Source organism: Cucumis sativus, chromosome 5 (genome assembly GCF_000004075.3).
Source record: "Cucumis sativus cultivar 9930 chromosome 5, Cucumber_9930_V3, whole genome shotgun sequence".
Lineage (NCBI taxonomy): Eukaryota > Viridiplantae > Streptophyta > Magnoliopsida > Cucurbitales > Cucurbitaceae > Cucumis > Cucumis sativus.
Genome location: NC_026659.2, coordinates 27,823,274 through 27,839,768, shown reverse-complemented (window position 1 = coordinate 27,839,768; position 16,495 = coordinate 27,823,274). Strand labels below are relative to the sequence as shown.

Here is a 16,495-nt window from a genome sequence, read left to right as displayed (position 1 = left end):
AATACCGCTATCAAACTATTGTTAGAAATTTATACAAAAAATTAGCACCATTATAATTAATATGACATTTCATGTTTTTTCTTTTTTGTCCTCTCACATGATTACCGTCAAGTAATTTATAAATATAACAACGATTCACCTTCTAGTTGTGACCGACTGCGATAAAATCATATAAACATTTATAACTTCGACAAACACTAATAAATGCCTATATATGTCTAGCTATTGCAATTTATTACTAATTAAAAAAGAAGCAAAATGAATCAAAATATAACAAAATTTCACATTTCTTCAACAATAAACGTTGATGAACTTCTATTGTCGTCTATCATTGTACTCATATACATATTGGGAGTGTTAAAAAAAGGTTGAAAACCAAACCAAACCGCATTTGCGGTTTAGTTTAGTTTAAAATATTAAACCGATTATAAAACTGAACTGGACAGTAAGAGGGTAAACGATTGTGATCGTGTGAAAGGATAAACAATCTTAAAGACGTTTTTTAAATGATCGAGTAAGAGGTTGTAGACACATTCGTCATTTAAAATCGAACCATAAACACGTCCCTAATACATATATTGTTAAGAGTTTACATTATTTTTCAAATTTTGTTTGCAACCGAAAACAAAAACTAAAACCCAAAAATGGAGGGAAGAAAAACGTCGTGAAAGAAACTGAAAAAGAAAAGATTGTCTACAAAAGTGGACGCGGGTCTAACCGCTTCTTCGTCTTTCTCTTCATACTCTTCGCTCCATTAGACAAACCCCTTGACGCCATTTTTCACTTTTCATCTTTCATTTCCCCCTCGTTTTCTACTCTACAAAATTTCTTCTCTGGGCCCCATAAACACTCGGAATCTCGAGCTTTCCCACTGGAAACAGCCGTCGATTTCTTCATCTCTACACGATCCCCCATCTTTATTCCCTAATCACCATTTTAATATTCAAGTTTTGAGCTATAAAGGGTCGCTTTGAAATCGTTTCAAAGATGTGTCTATTGAATTCTACCAAAGGCCTGCAGATGATGGCGGCCGAGGACAAGAAGAGAGTGGTGATTGTAGGTGGAGGAATTGGCGGCGCATTTGTTGCTTATTCTCTTCAATTTGTCGCCGATGTCGTTCTAATCGATCAGTAAGTTTTTGCTTTGTTTACATATGTATTCTGTTATTGTTTGTTCATTGGAAAGTTTAGGAACTGTTTGTTGCCCATTTTGTTGGAGGGGATTCGTGTTAAGGGAAATCGTTAATTGGTGATCTTGCTGAGAAATTGTAACGGCTACTCGTTGACTGAAATTTTATTTCGTTACACGAGTTGTTATTAATGGCAGATCACTAATGGTTTTCCTTGACAATTTGAACTGGAGAAAGGGTGATTTAATTTGATGGTTGAAAGTAATATGCAGATTTGGTAATTGTGTTGATAAATTGATGGATTTGTGAAAGGGGAGTGGTTCATGGACGAATATAAGAAAAATTAGAGTTATCATTATAGCTTGGTGGAGTGTGTTATGAGGCAGAGAATAGGAAGGGCTGAGGCAAACCAAATAAAGTTATGTTTAGAGATAAAATCAAATAACGTTAGGGTAAATATTTCGTATGCCTATTTCAGGCTTTAGCTAATTACGAGGAAGAGAATTTTGGATGATTAAGTCGAATGTTTAAGCTATTTATAGGCAATAGAAAAGTAGCTGATTCGAGGCTTGCAAGAGCTTATCTCATTTGTTAGAGGATGATATGCTAATGGAATATATTTAGATAATGAAGCTCCTTTGTTGTTATTGTTGTTGTTGGTATTATTGTTATTATTATCGTTATTAATATCGGCGGTGGGGGACAAGTATGTTGATGGTTTTAATTGTTGAATGGTATTAGTGGATTTTTTTCAAACAAAAGAATAAATCTCTTTTAGCTTTTTGGTATGAGGGTACATTATCTTTGACTATACTACATGAAGAGCATGTCCAGTAGACAAACACTCAGGGGAGTGTTGTTGGATCATATTATTTTATAGGTTATTAGTCTGAATTTGGTGTACATATTATTTTAGTGTAGGTTATAATGGGATATGTTTGGGGTGAAACTATTATAGTATGAGTAGGAAGTAGTAGTTCGAAATACCAACCATTGTAACTGGAGTCCCAAACATGACTTCACCTCTTAAAGTTGGGACCAAACACCCCCAGTATATTTATTTTTGTTTGGCCTAGAGGGTTTTTCTTAAGAAAAAATTATCTTTGGATAAATATACTTATTCTTTTTTAACCAACAATATACAAGTTTCTTGTCCTTCATTTTCTACTATTTAATTTGATTTCATTCTTAGCTAGAGGTGCAACTTGAGTTACGTCCCAGCTTTTCTTTTCCTGAAGCAATTATTTTTCAGAATGGTCATAATGATAAATAAATGATTTAACTGGATTCAGGAAGGAGTATTTCGAGATCTCATGGGCAGGCTTGAGGTCAATGGTGGAGCCATCATTTGCTGAAAGATCTGTGATTAATCATACAGATTACCTTCCCAATGCAAGAATTATTGCATCTTCAGCCACAAGTATTACAGACAAGGAAGTTTTCGTGTCAGATGGCTCTTCAGTTCCTTACGATTATCTTATTGTTGCCACCGGTCACAAGGAAAACATTCCAAAAAGTAGAACTGAAAGGCTCGGTCAATACCAAGCAGGTGAATAAAATTGTTTCAATGAAACTTTTATGTTTTTTCTTGAAGTAGAACTGGCCATGCCAATAGTTCAGTTGTAGGATCTGCATGGACTTGCACTTCTTTTTTTTTTCTTTCTCTGGAGCTTTATTTCCATACCTGATATATGCAACTTTCACTACAAAATTTCGTTTATGTGTGATCGTAAAGTAGCAGAGTGATTAGATAATCTTGATTTGTACATAAGCTAGACAGAAGCCTTCTTGTTTTGCACCTTCAACTTTTGGAGTTGCCCGGTTCTAATTTTGGGGTCTTTATCCAATTTTAGTAAGCGTTGGGATAAAGATAAAACTAGAAAGAGAATAATGGTCTCTGACGTTCGACTCAAACTCCTAGGTTGAGAACTTATAACTTATAGTTGGCTCTTGGAGCTAAGTTTCGTGTGGTGAAATCTTTTGAGAACTGGCCCCTAAGCAAAATACTCTAGTTACTATAAATAGGATCGACAGTAGCTGAAATTGAAAGTAGGAATAAGTTTCTGTTTAATTGCTTTCAGGATATGCTAGGACATCAAACATATAGGTTGGATTAGCTAGCTAACTTGGTCTTTTTGGATACAGAATGCGAGAAGATAAAATCTGCCGATACGATTTTAATAATTGGAGGAGGCCCTACTGGTGTTGAACTTGCTGCTGAAATTGCAGTTGATTTTCCTGAGAAAAATTTGAAATTAATACACCGAGGGCCGAGATTAATGGAATTTGTTGGGGTTAAGGCTTCTCAAAAAGCACTGGATTGGCTAACATCAAAGAAAGTTGAAGTGATCCTCCAACAATCTATTTCAATGCAAGCTTTATCAGAGGGAGTATATCAAACTTCAGGTGGCGAGACTATTGCAGCCGATTGCCACTTTATGTGCACCGGAAAACCAATTGGATCTCAGTGGTTGAAAGAGACAGTCTTGGCAAAAAGCTTGGACATCCATGGAAGACTGATGGTCGACAAGCACCTGAGAGTCAGGGGTTTTAAGAATGTCTTTGCAGTGGGAGATATCACAGACCTTCAGGCAAGTCCTTTATTTAAAAGATTGGACGATTTCTTAATTAACCATTAGCCATAATTGCATTTAGTTAATAGCTACAAAATAGATAACTTATATACTAGTTTATGAAAAAAAATTCTCTTAAGGGTAGAAGAGTTGGTTGTAACCTAATAGATGACTGCCCTTCCTTCATCATGCTCAATGATACATGCATATCCGAACTCATATTTCATGGCGGTTTGATTTTGACACTTCTATATCACTAAGTTGATTCAAAGAGAATCCTAATTGTCTTTTTAGGTCAATGGCAGGATGATCATCGTTTGTTGTCCTTTGTAATTCAACTTGTGTTTAAATCATAAATGTCGAAACAAGTAAAAGTAGCCTCCAATGAGTTGAACTTAAGAGCAGACCATTTCTATATAGGGTGCTAGAAAAAGTAGGAAAAAATGATAAAAGGTCAAAAGTGAAGAAGAAATCTGTAATAATGTCAAAGCTATTAATATTGTGAATTTGGATTCATTGAACAGGAAATCAAACAAGGTTACTTAGCAGAAAGACATGCGCATGTAACTTCCAAGAACCTAAAACTGATGCTAGCAGGAGCAAATGAGAGCAGGCTAGCTACGTACAAACCCGGTTCCCAGCTCGCAATCGTTTCTCTCGGAAGGAAAGAAGGAGTTGCACAACTACCTTTCATTACAATTAGTGGATGCATCCCTGGATTGATTAAATCTGGAGACTTGTTTGTGGGAAAGACAAGAAAGGAACTTGGATTAGCACCTTGATGTTTCATCGAGCTGAACCATCCAGTCCTTGCTGCATTTTCTTCCCTGACATGGTTCTACAAAACCAACTGATGTACAATACAACATGGTCATCAAAATGTTGATGGTACAATATCGAACATTCTCTGATCTTTTCAATGTGAGTGGGTTTGGTTCGTCTTCGTTGTATCGTATCTTTCTCAAAAAAAGTGGCTTGAAAGACACTCTATGATGTGTGATTTAAGAGTTGAAATGTCTTAGAAGACTTGAAAAGAAAGTCTTTGAAGTTATATCTCATGTGAGTGCTGAATTGTAATATTTTGTAGTGAGTTTGAGAGAAAGCTTGTGTTTGTGTAATATTCTTTTTTTTTTTTTAAGATTTTCAATTTTATTCTTCTTGTATTATCTTCTTTTTATATATATAATTATCCAATTAAAGTTCTTATTGTCTCAAAATGACAATCTATTTACAAAACAAGAATGTGATGTGAAAATAATTTAATTTAGTAGAATTTATCTGTGTTTTAATTTAATAGAAAAAAACTAGACATGTTTATATAACCAAATGTTGGATCAATTACACTTGATCTTTTATCTTTAAATTTCATTTTAATACGTCAATAAAGTTTTAAAATAGTTTCAAATTAGGTAATCTTATATAAATAATTTCATTTTGCTAATTATACATTCCATTACATATGACATTTTTAACCAAAATATAACAATAATTACGCAATCTGAAATTAATTTTAATAGTCAAACAAAGTAATTGAAAGTTTTAAAAGAATAAAGTACCAATTTGTTTGACTTTGAGCTTTGTTTATAACTCAATTTGAGATGTCGTGGTTGTTGGACTAAATTGAAAACTTCAACTATTTCATGATAAAACCACACACATATATAACTTAGTCAAATATATATATATATATATATATGCTCATTTTCAAATATACCAAAATATCATAAAATAGTATTGATAGAATTCTATAGTTTTAGTAATTTTGTTATCTACACTAATTTTCTATATATATATATAATTATTACAAATGGTAAAAAATTTGAAAAAATGAAAAAAATTATCGTAATTGAATCTACGTTACTACATTTTCTAAATTGAAAGGTAACACGTTTAAAAGTTAATGACTATTTGATAGATTGATATATTAAAAATATAGCATTAACTGTTTTTTTTAAAAGGTTTTTGTCATCAATCCAATTTCAACCAAAACGTATTTGCAAAATTTTAAATTCTATTATATGGGGTAAAGCCGTAAATTGTGTTCTCCAAACATAGAATCGGGTGCAGCGGAATATTTTTCCATTTGGTCTTCTCCTTCGTCCTCTGAACGATCCAAGAAAAGGAGATATCAACAAAGAGATTCTCATCGCGATCTTCTCGCTGTAACCAAATTCTCATTTTGGAGTGTTTTTCTTCCGAATTCCGGCGTCGTTTCTCTTCTTTCTAAGTTAATCGACGTCGAATTCCTCCATTTTTTTGTTCTTTTTTGCAGCGAAGGAATAGGGAGAAGAACAGAAAGATGAAGAGGGTTTTTGGTGTCAAGAAAGACAAAGAACCGCCGCCTTCTATTCAAGATGCCTCCGATAGGGTAAACCGTTATAATTTTTGACATCTAGGGTTTTGGTTTTGGTTTTAATCGATTTGTTTCAATTGGGGTTGAGCGTGTTCTGTTTTTCAGATTAATAAAAGGGGTGAATCAGTTGATGATAAGATAAAGAAGCTTGATGTTGAACTCAGTAGATATAAGGAGCAGATCAAGAAAACGAGGCCTGGTCCAGCTCAAGAAGCTGTTAAAGCCCGAGCAATGAGAGTTCTAAAGCAAAAACGAATGTATGTTCCGTGCTACATGAGCATATGATTAACCTTCATATTCTTTCACTTAAAAAGTAGTTTGGCTTGGAGATCTACCACAAGCCTGTATGTCAACTTTGTTCGTGTTTTAAGGCATATATGTTTACTTAAACATGTTTCCTTGGGACTGGTCCTCTGCCTAACATTGGCCTATAATAGATTACTATGAACTTCTGTTTTTCCCTGTGCTTTTGTTGTACTTTTACCTTTTCGTAGTTAACTGTTAGGTTCCCGGGAATACATTGTCTCCCTTTTCCAGAATTCCTTACACTTTGATTCACTTGACCATAATTTAACTAATCTTGTTTATGGAATAAAGCTTGTAGATTTAATTGCTTGCTATCAAACTGAACGGGAAAGTCGTCTGACTAAAATTGGATTGGGATTATTTTGTTCTAAACTTAAAATTGTTCACCATGCTATGTATGGTTACTTTCTCTTGTTTACTATCAGAATGGTTATTAAGATATTTCTTTTGCTTCTGAACAGGTATGAAGGACAACGTGACATGCTTTACAATCAGACATTTAACTTAGATCAAGTTGCATTTGCCTCGGAGGGCATAAAAGATGCTCAGCAAACGGTAACATCTGCTGAATATTTTTGTGATAATTGGTCTTCTCATTTTTCAGCCATCCAAAAAAGTAATAATAATTAATAATAAAATGTGAGTCTTCCATGGCAGATTTGGACTTAAAGATTTAATGTTAGATCAAGGAAATCATAGGTTTGGAAAGGGGAAATAACTTACTTGCGTACTTAATAATTGTTTGACTAGATATCGCGTGTATTAGTTTGTGTTTATTACGTGAGTCAGATGACCAAGAAATCTGGGTTGCGGTAATTCCTATTAATCCATCAGTTAATTCTTGCCAAAAATTTGTTTTCTTGGTACAAGTACAGAGTTCAGGGCAGTTCAGGTGGAGCTTTGTCTGTCTAATTGGAACCTGCTGCCTACCTCGTGAGAGAACGAGGTAGGGGACAAACATCTGTCATTAGGAAGGCATTTCTTGAAGTTCAATAAAATTCTATCTAGATTCTCTCTTATGGTTCTTCTTAATATCAGTTTAGCTCGGATTGTGGATTGATATCCTGTTTTTATTTATCTATTTAATCAAATAGGAGAGTCACTTTATCTGTCAAACTAACGTTGGTTTTGTATTTTCCAGATGTCGGCCTTGAAATCCGCCAATAAGGAGTTGAAAGGAATGATGAAAACAGTCAGAATACAAGACATAGATGTCAGTAGCAATCAACTCTTTTTATCATCCCTAGTTTTATTTTGGCATTTGTTGAGAGGTTTTGTATTGCCTGCAGAACTTACAAGATGAGATGATGGATCTGATGGATGTGAGCAATGAAATTCAAGAGACTCTTGGTAGGAGCTATAATGTACCTGACGACATTGATGAGGATGAACTTTTGGGTGGTAAGAATACTGTATTTTGGCTCAATGTCGATGAAATATATGGTACCCTAGTTATCTTACATCGTGCCTACGTTTTGGATTATAGAGCTTGATGCCTTGGAAGCAGACATGGGATTTGAAACTGAAGCTGATGGGGTTCCATCTTATCTCCAGCCTGACAAGGAATCTGATTTTGAAGGAGAGCTCAACTTGCCTGCCGCTCCTATAGGGCATGCAGCAGTTCCTGCTGGCAGAAACAATGCGCAGGTAATGGTCGTTGAAAAACAGGATCAATTTCTGAGTGAATAGTCACGAACTTGTTCGTTTAAAAGACGATTGTGAAATGCATATTACTTAGATTTACAGGATGCATGCTAATGCCAACACCCTTTTTTTTCTTTCTTGAGAAAATCACTACGTAGTTCACGACATGAACTGCATATGCATCCATTAACATGAAGTTACACATCTGTCGTCTGTTCAAGAGAATGTCAGGATCCATCTATTCTAAATTACATAGTGTTATTGATTGATATGGTCTAATTTTACCTTTGCTCCTTCGGCTCTTTTACATGCATTGAGTTCTTTTTCCCCCCTTAATTGTACAGGCCGAGGATGAATTGGGTTTACCCGCTGTTCCTCACGCATCCCTTCGAGGCTAGAAGTTGCATTTGTCTCATCTGGACCATCTTTACCGGGAGGCCAAAAATTGGAGTGAATCTTTGTATACATATTTGTGCAGAGCTTATATTGATTCATATATAAATGGATAATCAATTCATCGTTTGATTATTTACTCCATCATGTATTTGATAACAACCTGCATTTGGAATTGTTCCTCCAGGCAGTCTTGAAGTCTTTGGCTCAAACTATATATATATAGGCACATTCTTGGTATCATTTTTTTGTGTTGACAGTTCATAACTTATAGTTTATAGTTTATATGCCAGATAATATGTAGGCACATTAGTCGTGTTCATTAACGGTTAACTTCAAAGAACTATTGTTCTAATTTAACATACTAGCTGCTTTGGTTGATGAATAAGAATAGATTACCCTCGATTTTTTTAAAAAACTTAGATGGCAGTTTGAATAAATTTAGTTGAGATGGAACCTGAATAAATCAAATGATTAATTTAGTTTAAAACATCCGATATTTGAGACCAGGAATTGTGGCAATGATTCAGTGGTTCCAAGTAACTAACACACTTTTTGGCTAGTGAGATTTACAATATGATAGAAGAAACTCTTTACTTTTTCTTTGAAAAAGTGAACCAGAAAGATAGACACTAACTAATTGAACTATACGCCTATATTGACGTCTATTATTGATTGAATAAAAGGAATTTGGTGTAAATTTTTTTACCACTTTATTATTTACAACTTTTCTATATATTTATATAGAAATTAAGCCTTTTTTTTTATTAGGTAAAAAAGAAGTAATATATATCAAGGAGTTGCTTCCTGGCTCTCTAGCACGTCAGCATATATCATCTCTTTCAAAGTCCAAAAAGGAAAAAAAGTGTGCGTGGATAAAATTTTCCTTCAACAATGATTGTAGGTCCATATGCTGTCTTTCTTTTTCAATCTTCTTTTAATTTTTCCTGTGGGTGTACCCAGTGAATCCTGCCTTTAGATACAGAATCAAACTCCAATTTTCTGCAAAAATTCAATTTCTAAAACCCCTTCAAACACCATAGCTACACCAATCCAAAAGGTTCATTTTCAAAGACAGAGAGGATGCTTGCCCCTTTCAAGTAAACATCACTAAAGATGGAATCAAAGTTTTTTTTTTTTTTTCCTCGTGAAGTCAGATCAGTAAAAACAAATTTCAAGTTCCACTTCAATGGCAGAAAATCATTGCCAATGGTAGAACAATGGCAGGAGGAGGCTAGCACATCAGTCCCATGTCCTCATACTTTCAAGTTTGCTCCTGGATTTTATCGATGATCGTTCGATGGCGGTCTGAATAACGTCCCGGAAGAAGAAGGCTCAAAATGACTTCTTGACTTGCTGTCTTTCTGGAAGTTTTGCTAAAACAAGCTTTAATTTCTCCACTTCCTTTTTAAGTACCTGGTGTCTACCTGTAGCAAGGTGAGTTTCTTTTAACCAGTAAGCACCATAAGAAGAAAAGCTATATATGATATTTCTAGGCATTCAGAACACATATCTCATACAAACAAAGTTATTCCATTGACTTCTGCCCATTACGATCAGTGAGACCAGAATAGGAAAGTAGGCAGAAACACTCAGATTTTCCCATTTTAGGAAGTTATCATTTTGAAACAGAGTGGAAATCTCAGTAGCAAGTGAAGTCCTATGAGCTTATTATTTTAGTCCTAGTACTCATAGATATAACTAAAATTTCTCTTTGCTGTTAAATCTTGCTTGGCTGTACACCAGAAAAACAGATTACAGTAAAACAAATATGGGGTTTTGGATGAGTTTGGCATGAGATGTTAAACCATGTTTACTCCTTGAGTTGACAAACTTAGTGTTTGTTGAACAAAATCGTGGATTTAAATAGTGCTAAACCCACACCTCCATTTTTCTAAACGCCTGGGATCTAATACCTGCACCCAAATTCAAGTTTCCTAATTCCAAGCTTTATAAACTTGGCACTCCAAATAAAGTTACCTATCTAAGCTTTTGGCCTAACGTTTACATGCTTAAAATGAAAAACTCATGTCCCTCAAAATGCTCCATAGAGCCCACAATCACAGTCTACAACTTTTTTATTATTTTTAGAATTGAAATCACTGTAGAAAGAATGTCATGTTTTTTTCTTTCTAGAAGCGCCACCACACATTTACACAGTTTGCTTTACCCTCAGACCTCAAATGTTTCTCAAATTGTTACTTTTAGAACACAATTCTTCATTCCTCAAATACAGAAAGTTGAGTTCAGCCATAGTGTGAGCAAGTAGTATGATTAGATTGGAGCAACCAAATTATATATTTATTCAAGTGCTTATTCTGATTTATTTATTTATTTGACTGTTTTTCTGGTAATTCCTGAATTACGTATAAATTAAACCTCAATTACATTTTTTCTCATATAGGATTATCTTTTACAAAAATTAACAAAGTGCTTTAACAATCCAAAAGAGTAAGAAGATCAGCATGAAAAGGATTAAGGATCATGGTCTTTGGGAAGTTTAGTCCCATTTTCATGTGAATCTTTGTTCTCTCTCCATGTGTCAGATATCAAAGTTGTTATTCCTTCTCCACGAAGTAAGTTGGTTTGGAAAGGTAGGTAAGGGAAGAAGGTATAAATACTTTCTTTGCCTTCAAGTCATAGAAGCATCAACACGACAGACAGGTTGCTGAAAAGAGTACCTCATTTTTCCTTTTCATACTCATTCCGGGGATACAGATGGTGCAAACCATAAGATGAGCATTGCTTCATTGTCCTTTCAAGTTTCACTTGGTGATATTGGAAGGTTTTGGTGGCAACTTTGTTCCTTCTTCCCCTTTGGGATGGGATTTCACTTTTCAGTAGCTTGGTGAGCGCCCTCTGAAAGTAAAGCTATGTTGGTAGATTGTGATGTGTTCAAGGCAATTTCAAGAATGAAAGATTTCTTTAAGGGGGTGGATTTATCTTTTAAGGGGATGGATATCTTAAGAGCAAATCATCAGTCATTAAGAAACTATGAACGAATTATCAGCTTTATTCTCAAATTTGAACAGTTGAACTTTCTTATTTTTATTTTTCAATAAAAAATGAACCAATGTAAGATCACTTGTGAGTTGATTGATTCATCTATGATTTGCTTGAAAATCTTTTGAGAACCAAAATCTTAGAAGTAGGGTAGCCCCACTCTGCTGCCTCTAATACACAACATCAAACATACAGCTGTTTTCTCAACCATGCACTTACTATGGACGGAATACTTCCAACCCTCCAATGGGAATTAGAAAATCTCACTAAAAAGAATATCTTAGGAACAAACGAAAAAACAAAGCAAAGGAGTGGAGGGAGTATTACAGACATAAAGGGGAGGATTAGGAAGGATCGAGAGGCCATCTTTTAAATCTCACCTTACCTTAAGATTCAATGCATTGAAAGGAACTCTATTACCAAAGTCGCACATATTTTGTCATTTCTTGAACCCTCTTGTAAATTTCTTTAACTTTATGTTTGTCAACATTGAAATGGTACCCCATGCCATGCCTTGTAATTCTAGACTACAGGCTTTGGAAGAATAAAAGAAAACCCCCTTGCCTTTTTATACTCTCTAGTGGTCTCTTTACATCAACATGTTATTTGTTAGTTGAGAGGTCCCCACATACGGTACACACACGTTAGGGAAAATATTCTTCGTTGTGGTCTAGCATTGATACGCACTGTTAATGGTAACAAATAAGTTATACACGTTCGGCGCACTATTTCCAACATTGCTTGCTTGCAATTTGCAAGAGTAACAAAATTTGAGAAGAAAGATGCAGACGAAGTTACCTTCTGAAGTCAATTTTTCACGTCGAACTCTTGCAACCTGCTGCTTTAATTTGCTATTCTCCATTGATAAAGCCACCCGTTCCTGAAGCAGTGAGGCAACTCTTATTGCCAACTGTGATTCTACTGTCTGCAGAATGAGATGAAAGCTTTCAATTGTGAGTTATATTTTTCTTAAGAAATATTATGAAGGTAAAAGAGAACAACATCAGTACTTCTAAGAATTTTTGTTAAGGCAGCACTGAAAAGGAAAGAATAACAAGCTTTCTTATCAAATAAAAATTCTGCACCAACAAAGATGAAACGTGCAGAAGTCAGTCATTTGGTACATGTGACCCAAGCTTTCTTATTTATTCGTTATTTTTTTTATAAGAAACAAACATTTCCATAACCAAAAAGAGGATGTACAATTACTATAAGGGGAGATGAGACATACCCCCACAAAAAAAATTACAAAAAATTGGTAAAAGTTTTCATCACACAATAATGACAAAAGTTTTTGGAAGTCAAAGACCAAGAAGAAGCAAATTTCTAACTAGGTCACAAGTAACATCACTAGTTAAAGTTTAGGAATTGTCAAAATTGTAGAATACACATACTAGATGTCTTATAGTGCAAAGAATACACTTCTCTAGGTGTTTGTAAGTAGCAGTTATTGAGGGGAGGCATCTCTCTTTCCATGCCCTTAGGTTCTCTTTCCTTTTATATCTCCAGGTTTCTAACAAGAACCCAAGGACACAGTTGTAAACCTATCAAACAGATCCTGTTCAAGTAAGGTCGTTCCAGATTTCTGATAAATAAAGATTAGTGCAAAGGTTGTCCAGAAATCTGACAAGGATGGGATGTCGGTCACCAGTCCAATAGGGATTGGTTATCATATGCTAGCCCAAATCTCCCAATGGGATTACCTGGAGAACATTAACCTTCCTCTCCAGTTCAGCAATGTACTGAAGCTTACGAACCCTTGACCGCTGCCCATTGTGCCTGCAAAGAAATCACATTACTTTTTGGAAATAGAAACAGTGACCTATAAGGATAGGCAATAATCAAGGTTATACTTGTAGAATACAAAATCAATATATAAAAGCAGTGGATATCAAGAATTAGACTCATGTCATCATCCATACATACATTAATGAGAAATCACATCATATTCTTGATCTCTCAATTCTTTTCAGCAAATCACTTCATAAGTAGGTGTTCCAGTATCTGGAAGTTACCTGAGCAACAACTAATTCACATTTACAGATGAAAATGGGAACATTCCTTACTCTCTTGAAGACAGCTTATGCTACATACTTCCATTACTGAGGTACTGCAAGAACTAATTTTAAAATAAACAGCAAAACTCCTACCCAAAAACTGACCATTTTTTACCATTTTTCTATGACATCAAACATTAATTGAAACTGATTTCCACCTTTCCCTAAATTATCAATATTTTTTAAACAAAATAAAAAATAAATCATAGTTTCTAGTGAGAGCAACGTTTCTTCACAAGAAACAAAATCATATGCAGCTTACGTTTTAACAGAAAACTACGATACTAAAAATTACCAACGCTTCTGCCACACCCTCCACCACCTCATGTTTGCTAACTCATTGAACGCCTAGAGCCATTATTCAAAACCAATCTTCAAAAGTGGAATTAGACATTTGTTGCCAGAATAATGAAAAGTAGCCATTATACAACGGAGCAAACATATTAAAATTTTCACAAGCATAAAAAATAAAGAGGATCATTCACAAACATGAAAGATGAGGGATTGTAGCTAGAGATTGTAGAACTTTCTTTATTAAAGATTGGTACTTGTAGCCAACTAGTGTTATTATAACTCTGGTATGCATCCCATTACTCAACTGTATAAATGAATAACAATTACTGTTGATATTTAAAATTTAGGGGGGAAGAATTTACTAAAAATAAGAAGATGCATCATTTCAAGGTCTTAAATTGGATAATGTATCTCAGAATAGACTTTAATTTGACAAGCAAGCTATCGCCGAGAGAGAAAGCAGAGAACGGAAATTCTAGTCATGCATGAAAGGCAAAAAGGTAGGATACTTGGCACACGTTTCAGATATAAGAAACAAAGAAAGACTATGGCTTTTCTTTTGACATGTCGCGTGGAGCTTCACAATATATTTTCTCTACTGTGCAACATAGTTACATTATCATATCAATAAAGGACACACCACGTCAATGTTTCATCAAATACAAGCATTGCTATCATCAGTAACAGCAGTATATTTGGAAAGGGATACTAGGGGGCAAATGCCAAAGACAGTAATCTCGTTACATGATCAACAAGAACAATTATGCCAGATGGATAGAAAATTTTAGAATCTAACCGTTTTGCTGCATTTTCATTTGTGTTGAAATCCCTAACTGATTCATTAATGTTTCCATTTAAATTCGAAGAAGAGTTCTCGGCAAAGGAGCAGGCATCTGTGTGCACCGGAGCAGCATGGTGAAGATGAACAAATTCTGATAATGCTGAAACCATACTGTGGTTTGAAAAATCTGAACTGCATTTTCTCCTGGGTGAGTTAGGTCCATAAGTGCAAGATGGATCCCATTGTTCACAAGTTTCATTCCCAACTGAATTCTCCACATCTTTGGCAATACACATACTCCTCAGTGAGTCTGCTAGACCATCTAGAAGGGTGACAGAGTCGCTAGCTGACCGTCGAAGCGGTTGTCCAAAGGACTTTGATTCACAGTCACTTAATAATTCACCGAGCCATACAGGCTCATCCTCCAACACAGAACTTACTGAAGAAGAATTGTCATGAGATAATTCATTAACAGGTGGGGTTGGTGCAATAGAACCAGAAATTGTTTTCTTTTGAATCGGGCAGCGAGGACGAGGAGGAAGGTGAGTTTGCCTTGTTGACATGGTGAGTTACTGGACTATATCACAAGTTTCCCATCAGCATCAGCCTCGTTCTTAGCTTTTATAAGTGTAATTTTTTGGTTGGAAACGAAAAAGACAATGTGAAAATGAAACATCTTCCTGGCAGAAAAATTTTTATTAAATTTTTTCACCACTTACAACAGCCGAAATCACGGGGGGAAAAACAAACAACAATTAAATTTTAGTGTAGGACAAAAAGCAGTTAGAAAAACAAACTTCACGACAAGAGAAGAAAATGACCCAAAATCTGCAGAAGAGATGTATAAAATATTTTCAATTTAAAAAATCATTCGCACTTTTCCAGAGCTAAAACACCAAAGATTCTCATTCTATTCTACAACACTAATCAAACTTCTCGTGAAAATTATACAAACCAACAAAATAAACCCTAAGATTTGCAGCCAAAGAACAGTGAACGATATAAAAGATGTCAGACCACTCCTATCTTTTCGATTTTCTGTTAATTTTTACCTCCATCTAAACCACAGTAAACTCTCGAAGCAGAGTTTTCTTTTACTTTCTCGCATTTTCTCAGTCACCAAACATCATCACCTCCAAAATTTACTAATAATTTAGAACCCCACAAGTTGAAATAAAAAACGCATGAGGTCTGCATTCATCAATGCAGCTAAGAAAAAAAAAATCAAGCTGCATTAAACATTTTCAAAGCTTAAAGAGAAATCACAATCCAACAGTGAGACCGCACTGAGAAACGATCCACACTGTAGAAAAATATAAAAAGTGAAATCGACAACGAACAAAAAAGAAAAAGAAAAAAACAGAACCCCCAACTAAAATTAAAAAAAAAATAAAACAAAAACATAGAGAACACAGAAGTTCTTGTAAAGCATTTTCAAGTGGGAAACCAAAAAGAAAGCAAAAGGGGTTTGAATTTTCACAATAATTTGAAAAACCCATGAAGTTATAAATTTCAGTTTTGGCATTTTCTTGCATTTGGGTCGTTTCATTCGCCTTACCTTGCCTTTTTTGCAGCTGTAATGTGTTCAGAATGAAGAAGAAGACGCCATTAGCTTCAAAATTCGGCCCTCAACGAGATGAAGAAGAATAAAAAGAAGCTACAACTTGAGATTCCCTCTCTCTTCTTCTAAGCTTAAATGGTTCTCTATAAAAGCACTCGCTCCAAAAGCACTGCCAAACTCCGCGCTTTTGCGCCCACTCCTATATTCACTGAACGCACCAACGATGGCTTCCGTACGGACATTGTAGAAACATATTGCTTCAAAATTAAAAAATGCCTTTTATTCAAAATAAATCGTTAATAAAAATATACTCTTTTTTTTAGATTTATTTGAAACTTGTGCTTTGGGAATAATCACTTGTTCAATCAAAACAATCAACCATAATTAACATAAATAGTTAA

The 16,495-nt window shown here is 34.9% G+C and overlaps 3 protein-coding genes and 1 long non-coding RNA gene across 8 annotated transcripts; 3 read left to right on the top strand and 1 right to left on the bottom strand.

Moving 5' to 3' along the window:
- Window positions 1-709: 709 nt before the first annotated feature.
- Window positions 710-4,919, top strand: LOC101207218 (apoptosis-inducing factor 2). The gene is made up of 4 exons (XM_004134996.3): window positions 710-1,130; window positions 2,422-2,678; window positions 3,275-3,720; window positions 4,227-4,919. The coding sequence occupies exons 1-4, from the start codon at window positions 988-990 to the stop codon at window positions 4,482-4,484; spliced, it is 1,104 nt and encodes a 367-aa protein (XP_004135044.1). The 5' UTR covers window positions 710-987; the 3' UTR covers window positions 4,485-4,919.
- Window positions 4,920-5,715: 796 nt separating this feature from the next.
- Window positions 5,716-8,641, top strand: LOC101207637 (vacuolar protein sorting-associated protein 60.1). 2 transcript variants are annotated; one of them, XM_004134998.3, is made up of 8 exons: window positions 5,716-5,864; window positions 5,975-6,070; window positions 6,161-6,312; window positions 6,823-6,916; window positions 7,503-7,574; window positions 7,651-7,762; window positions 7,848-8,008; window positions 8,350-8,641. In XM_004134998.3, the coding sequence occupies exons 2-8, from the start codon at window positions 6,002-6,004 to the stop codon at window positions 8,401-8,403; spliced, it is 714 nt and encodes a 237-aa protein (XP_004135046.1). In that variant the 5' UTR covers window positions 5,716-5,864; window positions 5,975-6,001; the 3' UTR covers window positions 8,404-8,641. The 2 variants fall into 2 exon arrangements, with proteins under 2 accessions (XP_004135046.1, XP_031741404.1); XM_031885544.1 differs by having other exon boundaries at window positions 5,765-6,070.
- Window positions 8,642-9,270: 629 nt separating this feature from the next.
- LOC101207885 (basic leucine zipper 34) lies at window positions 9,271-16,310 on the bottom strand. 4 transcript variants are annotated; one of them, XM_031885542.1, is made up of 5 exons: window positions 16,092-16,310; window positions 14,549-15,110; window positions 13,105-13,180; window positions 12,200-12,326; window positions 9,271-9,825 (listed from the first exon to the last, which is right to left on the bottom strand). In XM_031885542.1, the coding sequence occupies exons 2-5, from the start codon at window positions 15,094-15,096 to the stop codon at window positions 9,734-9,736; spliced, it is 843 nt and encodes a 280-aa protein (XP_031741402.1). In that variant the 5' UTR covers window positions 15,097-15,110; window positions 16,092-16,310; the 3' UTR covers window positions 9,271-9,733. The 4 variants fall into 4 exon arrangements, with proteins under 4 accessions (XP_031741402.1, XP_031741403.1, XP_004135047.1 ...); XM_031885543.1 differs by having other exon boundaries at window positions 14,549-15,105; XM_004134999.3 differs by having other exon boundaries at window positions 14,549-15,213; window positions 16,092-16,309.
- Window positions 9,590-11,504, top strand: LOC116403843. Its single transcript, XR_004216729.1, has 2 exons — window positions 9,590-9,835; window positions 10,945-11,504. It is a non-coding gene; the product is annotated as an uncharacterized LOC116403843 (long non-coding RNA).
- Window positions 16,311-16,495: the final 185 nt, after the last annotated feature.